The sequence below is a fragment of the Nerophis lumbriciformis genome, linkage group LG15 (genome assembly GCF_033978685.3).
Source record: "Nerophis lumbriciformis linkage group LG15, RoL_Nlum_v2.1, whole genome shotgun sequence".
Classification (NCBI taxonomy): Eukaryota; Metazoa; Chordata; class Actinopteri; order Syngnathiformes; family Syngnathidae; genus Nerophis; species Nerophis lumbriciformis.
Genome location: NC_084562.2, coordinates 3623595 through 3644099, shown reverse-complemented (window position 1 = coordinate 3644099; position 20505 = coordinate 3623595). Strand labels below are relative to the sequence as shown.

The window sequence follows — 20505 nt, the reverse complement described above, 5'->3', positions numbered from 1 at the left end:
TTAGTGTATGTATATGTACTGTATGTATGTGTATATGTATATATATGCATATGTATGGATATATGCATGTATGTGGATACATACATTATATATATATATATATATATATATATATATATATATATATATATATATATATATATATATATATATATATATGTATATATATGTATATATGTGTATACGTATGTATGTGTATATATGTATATGTATGTGTATATGTATATATATGCATATGTATGGATATATGCATGTATGTGGATATATACCTATATATAGATATATCTTCTTTTTTATCATTTTTACTATGTATATTACTACAGTATTGTGTATGCACCTTAGGGGATCTGCTCCAATTTCGTTGTTCTTTGAACCTGTTCACTGTAATAATGACAATAAAACTCTATTATATTCTACTGGTTTGCAAAAAATATTTTTAACCCAAATACCGGTAGGTGAAATTAGATACTCTCCCATGGCACACCAGACTGTATCTCATGGCACACTAGTGTGCCGTGGCACAGTGGTTGAAAAACACTGGTATAGAAGATGTTAGCCTTTAATATAAAAAAAATGGTGCCTTTCCTTTTCATCATAAACTTTTTACACACAACGCTGTAGGGATCAATAGAATTGATCAGACTGCCAAACAGTACAGTCAGCATTCATACTGCTGGCATGGTGGCTGCAATGAATAAGTTAAGCCTCTTGAAACGAGTATCTCGGATGGAGGTATTAACATCCGTCAAGATGTAGCGGTGCGGACAAACAGCCTCCTCTGAATGGCCGTGTCCGTGTACACAAGCGGCCAATCAGGTGTGAGCTGACATCACATCCAATATTGTCCTGCTCTGTAAAGGTCAAAGGGCGACACATTTGTAAAATGTTATGTTTGATTATGTGTGCGCACGCCACATGAATAATGGCCCTGCTGAGCACATACATGTTTTTGATTAATCTGTCGCATGTGTGCGTGTTTGCATGTGTGTGTGTTTGCATTTGTGCGTGCGAGTGTGTGTGAATGATATACACAATCGATTCCCACTTCCTACCCTTGTCCGATTTGCTCTTGAAGGTCATGAGAGATGAGGAGCTGACGGAAGAAACCTCTCTGTGTGTGCGTGTTGTTCCACACACACACACACACACACACACACACACACACACACACACACACACACACACACACACACACACACACACACACACACACACACTCACACACACACACACACACACACACACTCCCGTAGCCTACGCATACATTAATTAATATGAGTCTGTTGCACTCCCAGTATATTCAGGCTTCCCTGTCAGAGCACCAGTATAGTCTATATACGAGAACACAGGCATTGTGCTGCCCAGAGCAGTTGAATACAATTTACATATGATTACTTTTGTTTTGCCATCGTTTCCCGTCTGCATGTGGTCCACCTAGCAGAGATTAAAGGCAGTTTTGAGCTTCAGGTAAAACTCATCTTGCTGTTCAGACTCCAACCCTCGTGAACAGAACGTTGTGTTGCAACCAGGGATGGGTACCTTTTACATTTGAATCAATGCATTGCCTTTTTTATACTTCAGTGTGTGATCATGTGTTAATACATGTTACTTTGTTTAATAATACAATACTTTTCTTTATTTACTTTTAAAAGTGAGCTGAAAATGATAAATGTGCTGCCCAGTAGTTTTCATACACTTGTGAATCTCATTTGCAAGTGTTACGCACGTAGTAGACTTTGCATGTGGTTGCAATTTGAAGAAGTTAGAAGGCATTAGTGTATAGACTATGCTGTGTGGCCTAGTCAGGGAGTAGTCTTTGCCATTAGGTTGAATTAAAGCCATGTCTACACTAAGTCGTTAAACCCCTTAAACGAATAATTATTTAGCCTAAGCCCCGTTTCAGCCACACTAAACCAGCGTTTAAGGTCCCCCTCCTCGGACAAATTTTTACACGGCTAAGTGCGCCGTGTATTTCTTGAATCTCCGGCACTTAGCTTTGTATGGACTCATCGCTTACAAACTGAGTTCGGAGAGGAAGTGATGCCAGAAAGACTGCGTCTCACACAGGAAGTGACGTCAGAAAGAACACGCCACAGCCAGCTTCATAATAAAGCGGTTTCGTAACTCGGAGCTAACTAATGGAAATATGGAGGCGAGTCATCCAGACATGCTCGTGTTTCTCCTTCCTCTAAATGTACAGACGCTTGTGGAAATCACACATGTATACCTTAAGAGAAAGCGATTGCAGTTATTTGGGATACAACACTTCTCAGACGGCAAGAGAACTTGTGGTTCTACTTAGCGAAAAACTGTTCATTTGTGGAAGGAGAGACAACGAGAATGCGGGCTTCTGTGGATGTGATAAAAAAGGTAGTGTGCTTTGACTGAGGGGGGCGGGTTGATTGATTGATTGATTGATTGAGACTTTTATCAGTAGATTGCACAGTACAGTACATGTTCCGTACAATTGACTACTAAATGGTAACACCCGTATAGGTTTTTCAACTTGTTTAAGTCGGGGTCCACGTTAATCAATTCATGGTATAAATATATACTATCAGCATAATATAGTCATCACACAAGTTAATCATCAGAGTATATACATTGAATTATTTACATTATTTACAATCCGGGGGGTGGGTTGTGGAGGGGGTTGGGGCGGGGGGGGGTTAGGTTTGGTTGATATCAGCACTTCAGTCATCAACAATTATATCATCTGAGAAATGGACATTGAAACAGTGTAGGTCTGACTCCGTATGATATGTACAGCGAGCAGTGAACACAGTGAGCTAAGAAAGCATAAGAACAAGTATATACATTTGATTATTTACAATCCGTGGAGGTGGGATGTGGTGGGGGGAGGGTGTTAGTCTAGGGTTGTAGTTGCCTGGAGGTGTTCTTTTAGTGCGGTTTTGAAGGAGGATAGAGATGCACTTTCTTTTACAGCTGTTGGGAGGGCATTCCATATTGATGTGGCATAGAAGGAGAATGAGTTAAGACCTTTGTTAGATCGGGATCTGGGTTTAACATGGTTTGTGGAGCTCCCCCTGGTGTTGTGGTTATGGCGGTCATTTACGTTATGGAAGTAGTTTGACATGTAATTCGGTATCAGGGAGGTGTAGCGAATTTTATAGACTAGGCTCAGTGCAAGTTGTTTCACTCTGTCCTCCACCCTGAGCCAGCCCACTTTGGAGAAGTGGGTAGGAGTGAGGTGTGATCTGGGGGTGGAGGTCTTAAACGGTGGCATTGTTGTGTGTGGACACAGATAAGGTTAGGTGGGATTTACCCTGGATAACCTTATCCAGTGTAAACAGGGCCTAAGTCTTGCGTGCTGCACAAAACATTGTTTATATTGTAAGTATTGTACTTATCAAACACCATCTGTTTGATTATACCGCGCATCTTAGTTGTTGTTTGTCCACTCGATTCATTGGAATGATACGCAGGCAACTGGACTACTTTGTTACGTGCAATGTTTGGCCTTATGCTCACAGAGATAGTATACAAAAACCAGAGAAAATTTTGGCCTAGAATTTTTGTTGCTAATGTAATGGATACATGTGTCCGTTAGTAAACCTCACTCCCTGACAACCTTAAGGGGTGGTTGGCATCTCTAGTTTAAGCTTAGTGCCTAGCACGTCCCACTTTCAATCAGGAGGAATCAGGTTTGAACCCCTAGTGGTTAGAGTGTCCGCCCTGAGATCGGTAGGTTGTGAGTTCAAACCCTGGCCGAGTCATACCAAAGACTATAAAAATGGGATCCATTACCTCCCTGCTTGGCACTCAGCATCAAAGGTTGGAATTGGGGGGTTAAATCACCAAAAATGATTCCCGGGCGCGGCCACCGCTGCTGCTCACTGCTCCCCTCATCTCCCAGGGGGTGAACAAGGGTGATGGGTCAAATGCAGAGGACACATTTCACCACACCTAGTGTGTGTGTGTGACAATCATTGGAACTTTAACGGAAGCCCTAACCGACACAATAACTGAATCATCTAAAATTTGGTGCATACGATAACTGGCATTTACAAAATGGAGCAAACAAACTATTACAGATCAACCCTAAACAAGTTTGACTGAAAAGTCATAATGCACATGATGTACAGTACATACATAATACCTGGGATTTATATAGCGCTTTTCTAAGTACCCAAAGTCGCTTTACATGTAGAACCCATCATTCATTCACACCTGGTGGTGGTAAGCTACTTTCATAGCCACAGCTGCCCTGGGGTAGTCTAGGGTTGTATATACTGTATATATATATATATATACAGTATATATGTATATATATATATATATATATATATATATATATATATATATATATATATATATATATATATATATATATACAGTACAGGCCAAAAGTTTGGACATACCTTCACATTGAATGCCTTCACATTCAATGTGTTTTCTTTATTTTTATGACTATTTACATTGTAGATTGTCACTGAATGCATCAAAACTATGAATGAACACATGTGGAGTTATGTACTTAACAAAAAAAGGTGAAATAACTGAAAACATGTTTTATATTCTGGTTTCTTCAAAATAGCCACCCTTTGCTCTGTTTACTGCTTTGCATACTCTTGGCATTCTCTCGATGAGCTCCAAGCACACCTGTGAAGTGAACACCATTTCAGGGGACTACCTCTTGAAGCTCATCGAGAGAATGCCAAGAGTGTGCAAAGCCGTAATCATACCATACCAACTTTATTTATAAAGCCCTTTAAAAACAAGCACAGTTGAAAAACAAAGGGCTGTACACCACAAAGTAATAGAGGCAAAGGACAGACTAAAAAATAACATTTAAAACAGAAATAAAAATACACAATTAAAAAGCAAATATAAATTACCCTAAGAACAGTTTGTTAGATAAAAACAGTTCAAAAGTTAAAAGCTAAAAACAGTTCAAAGTCTCATGCTGGCTTAAAAGCCAGTGAATAAAAATGGGTTTTAAGAAGGGTCTTGAAAATAGCCAAAGAAGGGGCCTGTCTCACATGGAGAGGGAGATCGTTCCAGAGTTTGGGACCCGCAACAGAGAAAGCTCTGTCCCCTCTGAGCTTGCGCTTTGTTTTGGGTACCTCCAGGATCAGCTGATCAGCTGACCTGAGGGACCGGGTGGGGGCATAGAGATGGAGCAGCTCAGAGAGGTAAGGTGGGGCAAGACCACGTAAGGATTTAAAAACGAGTAAGATCATTTTAAAATGGACTCTAAAAGACACAGGCAGCCAGTGGAGGGAGGCTAAAACAGGAGTAATGTGCTCTCTTTTTCTTGTGTTAGTTAAAAGTCGGGCAGCTGCATTTTGGACCAGCTGCAGACGTGAGAGGGAGGACTGACTAATTCCAAAATATAAAGAGTTACAGTAATCCAGCCGAGATGTAATAAGGGCATGGATTACTGTCTCTAACTGTTGCCTAGAAAGAAGGTTTTTAACCTTGGCCAGCTGACGTAAATAAAAAAAGCTGGCTTTCACCACTGTGCCAATCTGACGGTCCAATTTAAAATCACAGTCAATACGAAAGCCCAGGTTGGTGACCATGGGCTTAACGTGCAAAGCCAAAGGGCCAAAGTCAACAGGGGGGAGATCACAGGTACCACTAGGTCCAAACACTATTACTTCTGTCTTCTTTTCATTACAATTTAAGAAGTTTAGGGCCATCCAGGCCTTGATATCATCAAGACAGGCAAGTAATGGCTGTATTGAAGAGGCATGATTTCTCTTTAATGGAAAATACATTTGTGTGTCATCGGCATAACAACGAAAAGAAATATCATGCTTTCTTAGGATTGAGACCAGGGGAAGTAAATAAATAGAAAAGAGAAGTGGTCCCAAAACTGAGCCTTGTGGGACCCCACATGTCAAGGGAGCAACGGAGGATTCAGATCCAGCAACATTTACAGAGAAGGTCCTGTTAGTCAAATAGGACTTCAGCCAACTCAAAGCAGTACCACAGATGCCCACTTGATGCTGCAGGCGGCTAATTAAAATATTATGGTCCACCGTATCAAATGCTGCTGTTAGATCCAGTAAAACTAAAATCACATGATCACCTAAATCTGTTGCTCGAAGGATGTCATTAAAAACCCTTAATAAAGCTGACTCGGTACTATGGAGGGGTTTAAACCCAGACTGAAAGAGCAAAGGGTGGCTATTTTGAAGAAACTAGAATATAAAACAATTTTTGAGTTATAGCACCTTTTTTTGTTAAGTACATAACTCCACATGTGTCCATTCATAGATTTGATGCCTTCAGTGACAATCTACAATGTAAATAGTCATGAACATTAAGTAAACACATTGAACGAGAAGGTGTGTCCAAACTTTTGGCCTGTACTGTATATATATATATATATATATATATATATATATATATATATATATATATATATATATATATATATATATATATATTAAATATGTCAAAACTCCCATTAAATACATTTTATGGGGTGGACAGGCTTCACATTTCTGAGATTTGATGTTTTTAAAGCAGAAGCAATGCAACTTACTCATAAAATACATGTTTAAATGTGTTTATTTTTTCATCCGAAATATTCCTATAACTGTAAACACAATATGTACAACACTAGGGATCGGTACCAAATTTGGTACCTTTAGAGGCACTGACCAAAGTCTGTCGGTACTACCGCATATCAATGCAGATACAATCAAACCATATTTTGATACCTTTGTTGCATGTGACGTCACAGTCGTCTCTAATACTTGGCGGACAAACAAGCACCCAAGCAGCACCCGGAGCCGACTAGGTCGAACTGCTTGTAGGTAATGTTGCAATTTTCCTTGGCAACAGAGCAAGTATGCCTGATAAAAAAACACTGGAATTTACAGCAAGTATCAAAATGCTAATTTACATTGGATTTGCCATACACATGCTACTGATTAGCATTAGTGATTTTACACGGCGATTTCAACACCTCCAAATTTGGTAAACAAAAATACAACTAAACAAACATAACAATCAAACAGCTGGTGTGTAATAAGTACAATAAACACAGTAGGACATTTTTTCAGGGCTCAATAAAAGTTCATAATTTAAGTTAATACAATTGCAACTGCATGCAAATTCTACCAAATAATACTTGCAAATGAGAACTAGAGGTGTTAGAAAGCAAGATATAACAACTGGACAGCACAGTTATCATAATCAGCTCACTGTTAAATGTTAAATAAAAATAAAGTAATTTGATTTTATCACAAAACAACTTTTATTAACACATGAACACGTGTGAAGTACTGAAAATCGGTACCGTTGAGTACCACTATCGATTCCCAGGTACACGTAATTGGTACCGTATCGATTCAAATGTGAAAGCTACCCATCCCTATGCAGCACTACAACACAATGAAAACTCCACAGTTGCAAATCTGTTTTATATGCCAGAAAGCGCTTCCTGGTCAACTATCGGAGTTTATGAGTTAATTAGCTAATGGTAGATGAGGTCTGACTCCCTCAGCAATCAGAGGAGGGTTTGTGAAGCATGGCATCCACATTAAAGCAAGTCATACACTAATGGCGACAAATGGAAACACTGTGGTGCTCTGATTATGACTGCTTTATCGTCTCATTTGTTCTTTTTTTTTGCACACTCATCACTTTGCTTTTCGCCTGCCATGTTTCATGTTTTCCTCCCAACCTAACACAGTGCCTGGTTTAGTTTTTTTTTTACAGTCACCCTAATACAGCGCATAGGCTGAAAGATGCAAGCGAGAGTGCATGAGCGCACATGAGTGATGGCTCCCTGGACGCGCTGCACCGCACTGCAACTATTGATCTTGCTCATGCATATGTAGAATATGTACTTCCCACTTTTTACTTAGGAATAATAAAAGCATGAGTAGTGCGTAGCTGACTGCCAGCAGCGACAGAAAAAAATTGGGAATTTTTGTATGTAGCAATATGTTACATAATAACCATACAGCTTTGATTTATGAAAGTAAATGTAATACTGTTGATTATAGTCGTGTGATGCAGTGGTCCCCAACCACCGTTCCGGGGACCGGTACCGGTCCGTGACGCATTTACTACCGGGCCGCACAGGAACATTAATTGATTTATAAACGAATACATTTTCTCCAACTTAACTTCCATCTGTCCCATTAAACACACCAATAAGCTTGTTTACAGATGTATATTACAACTCCTGACAGGAAGTCGCCATTTGTTATAGTACATTAATGCACATTAATGAACATATACAATTTTAATGTGTCAGGTTGTAGCCAAAGGCTAATTTTCAGCTTCAGGGTCATTGTATATAGCACCTGTTTGAGCTCAGGACCTACACTACAGAGGGACCCGGGAAAACTCCACTATTAACACTGAATTACAAACCCCGTTTCCATATGAGTTGGGAAATTGTGTTAGATGTAAATATAAACGGAATACAATGATTTGCAAATCATTTTCAACCCATATTCAGTTGAATATGCTACAAAGACAACATATTTGATGATCAAACTGATAAACAATTGTTGGAAAAGGTGGCAATAAATACTGATAAAGTTGAGGAATGCTCATCAAACACTTATTTGGAACATCCCAAAGGTGATCAGGCAAATTGGGAACAGGTGGGTGCCATGATTGGGTATAAAAGTAGATTCCATGAAATGCTCAGTCATTCACAAACAAGGATGGGGCGAGGGTCACCACTTTGTTAACAAATGCGTGAGCAAATTGTTGAACAGTTTAAGAAAAACCTTTCTCAACCAGCTATTGCAAGGAATTTAGGGATTTCATCATCTACGGTTCGTAATATCATCAAAGGGTTCAGAGAATCTGGAGAAATCACTGCACGTAAGCAGCTAAACCCGTGACCTTTGATCCCTCAGGCTGTACTGCATCAACAAGCGACGTCAGTGTGTAAAGGATATTACCACATGGGCTCAGGAACACTTCAGAAACCCACTGTCAGTAACTACAGTTGGTCGTTACATCTGTAAGTGCAAGTTAAAACTCTCCTATGCAAGGCGAAAACCGTTTATCAACAAGACCCAGAAACGCAGTCGGCTTCGCTGGGCCTGAGCTCATCTAAGATGGACTGATACAAAGTGGAAAAGTGTTCTGTGGTCTGTCGAGTCCACATTTCAAATTGTTTTTGGAAACTGTGGACGTCGTGTCCTCCGGACCAAAGAGGAAAAGAACCATCCGGATTGTTATAGGCGCAAAGTTGAAAAGCCAGCATCTGTGATGGTATGGGGGTGTATTAGTGCCCAAGACATGGGTAACTTACACACCTGTGAAGGCGCCATTAATGCTGAAAGGTACATTCAGGTTTTGGAGCAACATATGTTGCCATCCAAGCAACGTTACCATGGACGCCCCTGCTTATTTCAGCAAGACAATGCCAAGCCACATTTTACATCAACGTGGCTTCATAGTAAAAGAGTGCGGGTACTAGACTGGCCTGCCTGTAGTCCAGACCTGTCTCCCATTGAAAATGTGTGGCGCATTATGAAGCCTAAAATACCACAACGGAGACCCCCGGACTGTTGAACAACTTAAGCTGTACATCAAGCAAGAATGGGAAAGAATTCCACCTGAGAAGCTTAAAAAATGTGTCTCCTCAGTTCCCAAACGTTTACTGAGTGTTGTTAAAAGGAAAGGCCATGTAACACAGTGGTGAACATGCTCTTTCCCAACTACTTTGGCACTTGTTGCAGCCATGAAATTCTAAGTTAATTATTATTTGCAAAAAAAAAAATAAAGTTTATGAGTTTGAACATCAAATATCTTGTCTTTGTAGTGCTCTCAATTGAATATGGGGTGAAAAGGATTTGCAAATCATTGCATTCTGTTTATATTTACATCTAACACAATTTCCCAACTCATATGGAAACGGGGTTTGAAGTAATCTTACTCTTTGGGCAGCCGAGGCAACTCTTGTTCATTTATTGTGTCAGAGAATAAAAGAGTTATGGTTGAAAACAACAAAAGAAACAATCACATTCCTTGATATAAACATCCCAATGACACTGCAAACTTGTATTCTTGGGGATCTCCATCGATTTAGTAACGTGTCATCAAAGAGTAAAAATGCATTTTTTTCAATATGCATAATAACAAAAAGGGTAATATTTAAAAAAATTGATATATGTTGATAGTCCAACACATACTGACTGGTATACACAAGCTATGGAGATGATATCAGTAGAAACAACTGCATTTAGTTTAGATAATAATGAGTCATATATTGGAGTATGGGATCCATTATTTAAATTTGTTTGAACTATTAAATGAACCAAAAATATGACTTTTTATATATCTTTGTGGAAAATATTGGACACAATGTCTTGTCAAGTTTATGAGATGCCATGCAAGTGTAAGCCACTGTGACACTATTGTTAATTTTATTTTTTTATTTTATTTTTATTAATGTCTGTAATGATAATGTCAATGAGGGATTTTTAATCACTGCTATGTTGAAATTGTCACTAATATTGATACTCTTCTGATAATATTCATTTTTGTTTCACTACTTTTAGATTGTTCTTTGTCATGTTTGTGTCTCCTCTCAATTGCTCTGTTTATTGCTGTTCTGAATGTTGCTGCGTCGGGTTTGGTTTTGGAATTGGATTGCATTATTATGATATTTTTGTGTATTGTTTTGTTTGATTGATTAATAAAAATTAAAAAAAAGGAATCTTACTCTTGCTTTTGATCATATTAAATAAAATAAAATACAGTTCCCTACCTTGTAAAATGATATAAAAGCATGTGTAAATCTTAAAGATTAAACTATTAATTTAACAAATAAACCTTAGGCTTAGGTCGGACTGATTAGACAAAATAAATGTACTTACAATATACATTATGTTCTGCTAATATGAATACATTAATAAGGGACAAGCGGTAGAAAATGGATGGATGGATAAATATGTTATTTAACTTAACTGTCAATAAAATTAAAATGCAAACAAAAATGCCACTCCAGTCATATTTTTTGCGCTTAAGAAATTTCTCTATGAATTTCACTCTGGTTGTTTTATATTGTCATTACTGCCACAAGTGGTAGACAAGTGTATTACAACTGAGTACCGCTGTGGCCTATGTGGACCACAGCTGAAAAAACATATATGTTACATTCTAGGGGGCGCTTGCCCTATTGTAAAGAAACACTGGTATATATTATATGCCATCAACGTGCCGGCAACTATCTTTTTGCAAATAAACACGCCCAGGGCTCCCATTATTTCAGCGCTATAGTGATTTTTCAACGTTTTTGCTGTTTTTATCTGCCACACGTGAATAGGCGGTCATCCATACATTAATCCGGTCCCTGGTGGAAAAAAGGTTGGGGACCCCTGGTGTAAAACATACAAATAACTCAGTATTATTTGTCAGTATTATCTATTATTGACAACAATGCTCTCCGTTCAATTCACTTTGCCGTGAAACACAGCCAAGATTATTACAACACAATGTATGCAATTAGATGATAATAAAAGAAAGGTGTGTTGAAGTGAGAACAATGTTGCAATTTGTCATCGAAATTAACTTGAAAATGCTTTTCGCAACGCCACATCCGCTAAAGCAATAAAACCCTCACTGCAGCATGTGGCCTTTATGGTGTGAAAACATGGTCCTACAGCACTCATCGCACTCTAGGGTACCCACCAATGGGAAAGCATCCAACATCTAGCCAATATGCTTCACGCATACAAAGACCAGCATTAAATCAGAAGGCTGGGGTGTTAAAACTACCAAGCCGATGAAGAAACGCCACCCGGAGGGATTTATCACGACCCGGCAATGCAAAATTGTGTTCTTTAATGACCTGAACATTGCTTAATTGCTATATTAAGACTTACAGCCATAAAAAAAAGGTGTGGTAATCATGGTTCAAACTTGTAAATACAATATAATACAGTTTTTAATGTATAGATATTTATAGATTTTTTAATTCCATTACATAAGAAGAGGAGATTCAGCATATACTGTATATTATACTATACAGTATAGACACATATTGTACATACATATCAAAACAAACTTACCACATTTTCCGGACAATAAGAAATGCTACTTTTCTCCTATGCTTTGAGCCCTGTGGCTTGTAAAATGGTGCAGCTAATTTATGGATTTTTCTTTGCTAACGGCCATAAAGTTTTGCATTCAACAAATAATTTTCATAAAACATTGACAGAGACAATGAAAGGGTGTGTTATTGTCTTTTGGACAAGTTTGCTCGCTACAGGTGCTGCGGGTTGAACGTGTACTTCCTGTGTAGTGCCTTGAACCAGAAGTGTATCCCGGTTTGTTTACTATTTGTCCAATCCAATCCAATCCACTTTATTTATATAGCACATTTAAACAACAAAAATGTTTCCAAAGTGCTGCACAACAATATAGCCATAGCGTTCCCACGCGAAAGGATTCTTCATTCCTCACACCGAGCAATGTTTGTAATTTTTACAATGTAACTAAAACAATTCATACGTACCAAACTGTGCCATGTTTGATAATAGTGTTTCCATGCCTATTTGTACGTGCAAGCTCGCGTCGTTGGCATTAATGAATATGCTAACACGTTTACAAGTGTCTGGTTGGAGTGTCCGCCCTAAGATCGGTAGGTTGTGAGTTCAAACCCCGGCCGAGTCATACCAAAGACTATACAAATGGGACCCATTACCTCCCTGCTTGGCACTCAGCATCAAGGGTTGGAATTGGGGGTTGACTCACCAAAAAATATTCCCAGGCGCGGCCACCGCTGCTGCTCACTGCTCCCCTCACCTCTCAGGGGGTGAACAAGGGGATGGGTCAAATGCAGATAATAATTTCACCACACCTAGTGTGTGTGTGTGAGACAATCATTGGTACTTTAACTTAACTTAACTTAACTGTGTTAGTATTATTAACTTACAATGGCATTCCTTTTGTGTTGTTTCAGTTTCGTGAATTCACCAAAACGTCACCGTGGAGTTCTTGAATCTGTTTAGCTAAATGGAGACCTAGCTTCCACAGCTAGTGGGTCCATGACAATGACTTTTGTTTGATCAGCTGTTTTTACTGCCGCGTGACAGGCACCGTTTGGAAACAATTAAGGTATGTAAACAAACATTTACAAAATCTTTCGTACTGTTAATACATGTATATTTGCAGCTTATAGTCCAGTGCGGCTAATATATGTGAAAATATCTATTTCTTCTCAAATTTGGTGAGTGCGGCTTAAACACCAGTGCGGTCTATAGCCCGGAAAGTATGGCATATCTGTGTAGAGTGGAACCTGTTTATGTTGACGCTCCTCAAACTGGCTGACTGACATCGACATGATCAGTTGTCAACGTAACCGAAACTGAAACTTACCATTGCTTGCATTTTTACTTGTGACTTTGCCATACTTGCCAACCCTCCCGATTTTCCCGGGAGACTCCCGAATTTCAGTGCCCCTCCCGAAAATCTCCCGGGACAACCATTCTCCCGAATTTCTCCCGATTTCCACCCAGACAACAATATTGGGGGCGTGCCTTAAAGATACTGCCTTTAACGTCCTCTCTCACCTGAAACCTTCACCCCTTAACAGCCGCATTTTGTCCAGGCGTCCGCTTTTCCAACATATAAACAGCGTACCGGCCCAGTCACATAATAATGTAGCGTTGGACGGGTTTAACAATGATCTTCACTCGAAGATGTCGAGAAATGCTGACAAATTGTATGATCAATTAACTGGTTTAATGATAATGCAAGGCATACTTGGGTCAACAGCCATACAGGTCACACTGAGGGTGGGCGTATAAACAACTTTAACACTGCTACAAATATGCGCCACACTGTCAACCCAAACCAAACAAGAATGACAAACACATTTCGGGAGAACATCCGCACCGTAGCACAACATAAACACAACAGAACAAATACCCAGAATCCCTTGCAGCACTAACTCTTCAGGGACGCTACAATAACATCTACGGATTTTGGAGCTCAGTGCACAACTGCACACACAACAAGAAGGAGATGAAGCAAAAGAACGAAGAAGAGACATGGCGACGACGAGTAAGAAGAAGAAATACGCTTGCAAGGTCCAAAATGATTGGAAAAAATAATTTCATTTCATCCAGAAAAGCTCGAAGGGGAAGGGGTATGCTGCCTGCACCTCAACCCCACCGCCCCAACCCCCCAACCCCGCCCCAATGCCCCCCATCTCCCGAATTCGGAGGTCTCAAGGTTGGCAAGTATTGACTTTGCCCAGAGACATACTGTAAGGCGAACAGGTAATAATAAATTAGTTTTTAACTTTGTTGTCATTTGTGCATATTTTTAGTTTTATTCATGTGATTTTATGACATTTTATGTGACATACTTATCTCAAAAGTTGCTGTGGTAATTTTGTTGTATGTCTACAAAAACACTCGCAAAAAAGAGCGCACACCTCCACCAGGTCCTACCTCCCAATGGAAAAAAAAGTCCTGAATCCAGATGGTGTTTCGGATCACCCCCAAAATGTTATTTCTGATATTTCCTCATAGGTTAATCAAAATGTGCTTTTGGAGCTATTTATAGTGGAATGAAAGAAACAGAGTGATGCCTCTTGTCAGTCTTTGTGTCTGTGGGTGGAGGCGAATCCGCTAGCATACACACACACAGAAGTTGTGGCTTGTAAAATAAACGTAAGGTATTGCAGTGGAAATTATCCGCATGACTTGTTCCTTAACCCATTTGGGGGATATTACCCGAAAGTTAGATTCAAATCCGCAAGTCACTTATTGAGTAGCGGAATAAAAAAAACAGAGGGGACACTCTTGTCTGTAATCCACTATCTTTGTTTCTGCTGTTTTTTAAGGTAACATAGTAGAAATTATCCAGATCAGGCCCAAGATCTAATTAATTGTTCCTTATCCCATTTCGGACATTTACGGAAAGTTTTATGAAAATCCGCCCGTAATATTTTGAGTTATTAACTAAGCAACTAACTGACAGATAGACAGATTTACATACAATTTATATTATGATTACTAAGGGTGAAACGGTAGACAAAAATTTCGGTTCGGTACATACCTCGGTTTAGAGGTCACGTTTCGGTTCATTTTCGGTACAGCAAGAAAACAACAAAATATAAATGTTTCAGTTATTTATTTACCAAATTTGAAAACAATGGCTTTATCCTTTTAACATTGGGAACACTATAATAATTCTGCCCAAAAATAGAAATAGCTCTGTGTGTGATGGATGTGAGCCACCACTAGGCTGATCAGTGCAACAGCAGGCAGTCATGAATGCTAAGCATAACAATAACACACATATACACATTGCCAGGGTTAAAGTGGTCAACATATATACAATACAAACTAAATAAGATAAAGCTCAGAATGGTTTCTTAACAAAACCTTTCTACATATAAAGTGCTTTTTTTGATTGATTGATTGAGACTTGTATTAGTAGATTGCACAGTACAGTACATATTCTGTACAATTGACCACTAAATGGTAACACCCGAATAAGTTTATCAACTTGTTTAAGTCGGGGTCCACGTTAATCAACTTTAAACTGCCTCAAGTTGTTGCTCAGATTAAATAAAATGACAAAAGTTTTCTTCTACATATAAAAAGTGCAACATTAAATAGTTTCAAGTCAACTCAGCCTCAGATTAACTTTTCTTCCCTCCCCCCCCCAGCCTTTAACCCTGGTGATTTTCACTCAATCGTCATGTTTTTTGCCAGGAAAATCAGTTTATCCACATTGTCTGCAGAAAGAGCAGAACTGCTTGCAGTTACAATGTCTCAGTGGGTCAAAATCTAGTTTTTAATGCAATATGGTCTTAAATCTGCTGCTATAAAAACACCAACGGCATTTGTTATTGCTTTAGCCCTGCCTGACTCGCCAAGGAGAGGCTGCTTGAATGCGGTGTTTGCACGACGCTCGTCTTTATCTACGTTGAAGCGATGTTCACTTGGGGATGGTGACGCTTCAAATGGGTTAGCATGTTTGACATGTTGGCAGAAGCATACACTACTGCTGCTGATCAATGTCGGCAAACCTTCGTCCTCCATTGTTGTATCGCACCGCGAAGCCTTATTGTTCCCAAACGGGAGATCTTAACAAGGCAGTAGGGTCTTCCAGCTCTGACTTTTACATGTTGTCGTGTGTCGTGCCTCGGTGTGCATTGTTTACACAACGTGCGCTACGCTACTTAATATGTCCGTGTGGAAGCTCGTTCGGTACACCTCCGAACCGAACCGAAACCCCCGTACCGAAACGGTTCAATACAAATACACGTACCGTTATACCATTAATGATTACATATATGATTATGATAAGGATGTTAAACATACTACAACAAGTCGACACAAACAAAGCGATTTTTCATACATTTGTCATATCATGTGTGTTGACGTTGACTTTTTGTGATACAGTAGGTAATGTAGGTATAAAAAAAAAGAAGGTAGATCGGAACTTGATGAGTTGGTTGTCATAAACCAGAGGTGTCAAACTCGTTTTAGCTCAGGGGCCACATGGAGGAAAATCTATTGCCAAGTGGGCCGTAACGGTAAAATTATGGCATGATAACTTAAAAATAAAGACTACTCCAGGTTGTTTTCTTTGTTTTACTTTGGCCAAAAATAGAACACGCACATTATGAAAACGTACAAATCACAAATAATCCTTTGGACAAAACACTTCTAGTTTGTGGAAAATTCTGAGGAAATTAGTGCAGCTTCAAAAACACAATGAGCTCAGACTCTGTCTCAGTGTATCTCCAAAGCCATGATTAAAGACCTACTGAAATGCGATTTTCTTATTTAAACAGGGATAGCAGGTCCATTCTATGTGTCATACTTGATCATTTCGCAATATTGTCATATTTTTGCTGAAAGGATTTAGTAGAGAACATCGACGATAAAGTTCGCAACTTTTGGTCGCTGATAAAAAAGCCTTGCCTGTATCGGAAGTAGCAGACAAGTAGCGTGACGTCACAGGTTGTGGAGCTCCTCACATCTGCACATTGTTTACAATCATGGCCATCAGCAGCGAGAGCGATTCGGACCGAGAAAGCGACGATTTCCCCATTAATTTGAGCGAGGATGAAAGATTTGTGGATGAGGAAAGTGAGAGTGAAGGACTCGAGGGCAGTGGGAGCGATTCAGATATTCAGCTCGGAATGACTAAAACAGTAAATAAACACAAGACATATATATACTCTATTAGCCACAACACAACCAGGCTTATATTTAATATGCCACAAATGAATCCCACATAACAAACACCTCCCCCCTCCCGTCCATATAACCCGCCAATACAACTCAAACGCCTGCACAACACACTCAATCCCACAGCCCAAAGTACCGTTCACCTCCCCAAAGTTCACACAGCACATATATTTCCCCAAAGTCCCCAAAGTTACGTACGTGACATGCACATAGCGGCACGCACGTACGGGCAAGCGATCAAATGTTTGGAAGCCGCAGCTGCATGCGTACTCACGGTACCGCGTCTGCGCATCCAACTCAAAGTCCTCCTGGTAAGAGTCTCTGTTGTCCCAGTTCTCCACAGGCCAATGGTAAAGCTTGACTGTCATCTTTCGGGAATGTAAACAATGAAACACCGGCTGTGTTTGTGTTGCTGCAGCCGCCCGCAATACACCGCTTCCCACCTACAGCTTTCTTCTTTGCTGTCTCCATTGTTCATTGAACAAATTGCAAAAGATTCACCAACACAGATGTCCAGAATACTGTGGAATTTTGCGATGAAAACAGACGACTTAATAGCTGGCCACCATGCTGTCCCGAAATGTCCTCTAAAATTAGTGACGTCACGTGCCGGCGTCATCATACCGAGACGTTTTCAGCAGGATATTTCGCGCAAAATTTAAAATTGCACTTTAGTAAGCTAACCCGGCTGTATTGGCATGTGTTGCAATGTTAAGATTTCATCATTGATGTATAAACTATCAGACTGCGTGGTCGGTAGTAGTGGGTTTCAGTAGGTCTTTAAACTTTAAGTCACAGTCTTTCTGGGATTGAACAAAACACACAACATGTAAACTCTTCTAGGTATTAAAATACCTCCTTTGTCATGCCCATGTATCAATCCAGTGCTAACTCAACAAACCGTGAGAAATGGAGGTAAAACTATTCAAAAGGGTTACGTTTTCCCGTTTTTGACAGAGACATTATGGGGGAGCAAGGGTGCCAAATAATGATGTGTTCGAACCAGAAGACATAAAACGGCAGGTTTTAAGTTTCATTTGGGTTGAGGTTGAGGAGCCACAGCCACACTTTACTTTGTACCTCTTGCCGGTCCTAACATAATTGCTATTGTGACATCCAGTGGACACATTTAGAACAGCAGTTTATTTCATAAAAAAAATGTAATACTTGGCAAACTCATCGAGCGGGTTGGATAAAACATATTTGCGTGCCTGATCCGGCCCGCGGGCCGTAGGTTTGACACCCTTGTCATAGACGATTTGTTATTGTTTACAACCTCAGGGAATAATCCACTGGACACAGGTGGACTTTGATTTAAATGAGTAGTAGATAGTAATGGTTGCTTTGTTTTAAGTTATTGTGTAATAAAGACTCTTTGCTCAAACAATTGTTTGCAATAAAAGAGAATAAGGAACTAGTTTAAATATTGTGTTGATATTATTAAACTGCCATATAACAAACCACAAACCATTTGAAAAATGTATTAATAGATATAAATAGTATCAGTATTGGTATCGGTCAAACTCACTGGTGGTTGATCCGTATCGTAATCGGCAACATCCCTACAGTATATACGTACAGTCTGTACAAATACATTATATTGCCGATTGTATCATAAACCTGTATAGGACACTTATAGAAACTGTTTGTATCATGAGCAATTAAGTGTATAATTTCTGACCTTGCATCGAAAAATATGTAACAAAATATACATATATTTTTAAAAATCTTGATTAATATGATGTTGCTCTGAGCATTGAATGAGAATATTCATAGAACAATACCTATGCTGGAAGTTGCGCTCACACACACACACACACACACACACACACACACACACACACACACACACACACACACACACACACACACACACACACACACACACACACACACACACAAACAAAGAAGAAACAAGCCCCCACACATACAGTATATAAACAATAAATACAACATTTGACTGCAGGGCTTTTGTTATTTTTTTAACAGATGTGAATATTTTTGTATGTAAAAAAAATTGTTGTTGGTTTTTTCTCTACCTGTTGCTGTTCCTGAGTTTGACGTGCCCCCCGGGCTCTAGGATCTGGCCGTTCTTCAACCAGGTGAGTTGGGGCTCAGGTTCGCCCTGGGCTTGGCACGTGAAGATGGCGGTGGTCCCGACGGGTCGCGCAATAGACTGCGGTGGTTGAGTGAACTCTGCAGGAGCTGGAAAAAAAACACGTCAAATGAGGAGTCAAGATGGTCTCAACAAAATTTGAGGATTTAAAAAAAAAAAAACGTAGAAACATGACATTACCATGTAATAGGGGTGGGTGGGTTGGTCTCAATAGTACCAATACAAACTGTCATGATCCCACTTTACAGTTTTAGACTTGTCATTATTTTCTGTGTTTGCTTTTTTTCCTGCCTTTTGTCGGTCATGTGTTACTCTGTTGTCACGTTTCATGTGTCAGGTAAACCGCGATGAATGGGGCCATATGAATCCCATATGATACTAAGTATTTAAATTATTTGACCTCAATGCTGCCTTCTGTCTCAGACTGGGGTAGAGTGGCCATGCCAGCAACTTGAGGGTTCCAGGTTCAATCCCCGCTTCTGCCATCCGAGTCACTGCCGTTGTGTCCTTGGGCAAGACACTTTACCCAGCTGCTCTCAGTGCCACGCACACTGGTTTAAAAATGTAACTTAGATATTGGGTTTCACAATGCAAAGCGCTTTGAGTCACTAGAGAAAAACACTATATAAATATAATTCACTTCACTTCACTTAAAAGGGCTGCAGCCCAGGGGCCCCCACATATTGACAGCGTAATGCAACGATTTAAAAAAAAAATCAAAATAAAATAATTACAAAAAAATTGGTGAGTAAAATCATGATCTTTTTTCAAACTGTGTTTTTGTAACGTTATCCTATCCCTGAATGCACGTGTCCGATTCGTAGCTCGGGTTATCGTTGTGTGACTCGTGTCGGACAAAGAAAAGGGTGGCTAATTGCGTCTTGTTTGGACACCATAAACTGCAAACATCATCTTTGCAATTGCACAATGAAGAAACAAAGGGCATGAGAGAAGTACTCAGAAGAGACTGCTGCGTTGGCCTGCGTTGCACTATCCTTTTGTTTCTGTTTTATGCTATCTACAGTAGGGAAGGGATACATACAGTATGGCCCAATATCTGGGTGGGTTTTTGCGTGAGAGGAAAGTGGGCCGTTAATCATTTTGCAATACGGTCTGCTGAAAATGATGGAAAGCGTCAATCTACATTGCTACCGACACTGTGGTCAAAATTGGAATTTCCGTATAAAGTTAAGTTAAGTTAAAGTACCACTGATAGTC

The 20505-nt window shown here is 39.6% G+C and overlaps 1 protein-coding gene across 1 annotated transcript in view; it reads right to left on the bottom strand.

Annotated features, from left to right (window-relative positions):
* Positions 1 to 20505, bottom strand: part of LOC133616225 (immunoglobulin superfamily DCC subclass member 3-like) — a 262060-nt gene that overhangs the window by 44301 nt on the left and 197254 nt on the right. The window contains exon 7 of the mRNA XM_061975393.1: positions 19211 to 19376. Within this exon, the coding sequence (XP_061831377.1) occupies positions 19211 to 19376 (166 nt within the window). The remainder of the gene's footprint in view (positions 1 to 19210; positions 19377 to 20505) is intronic.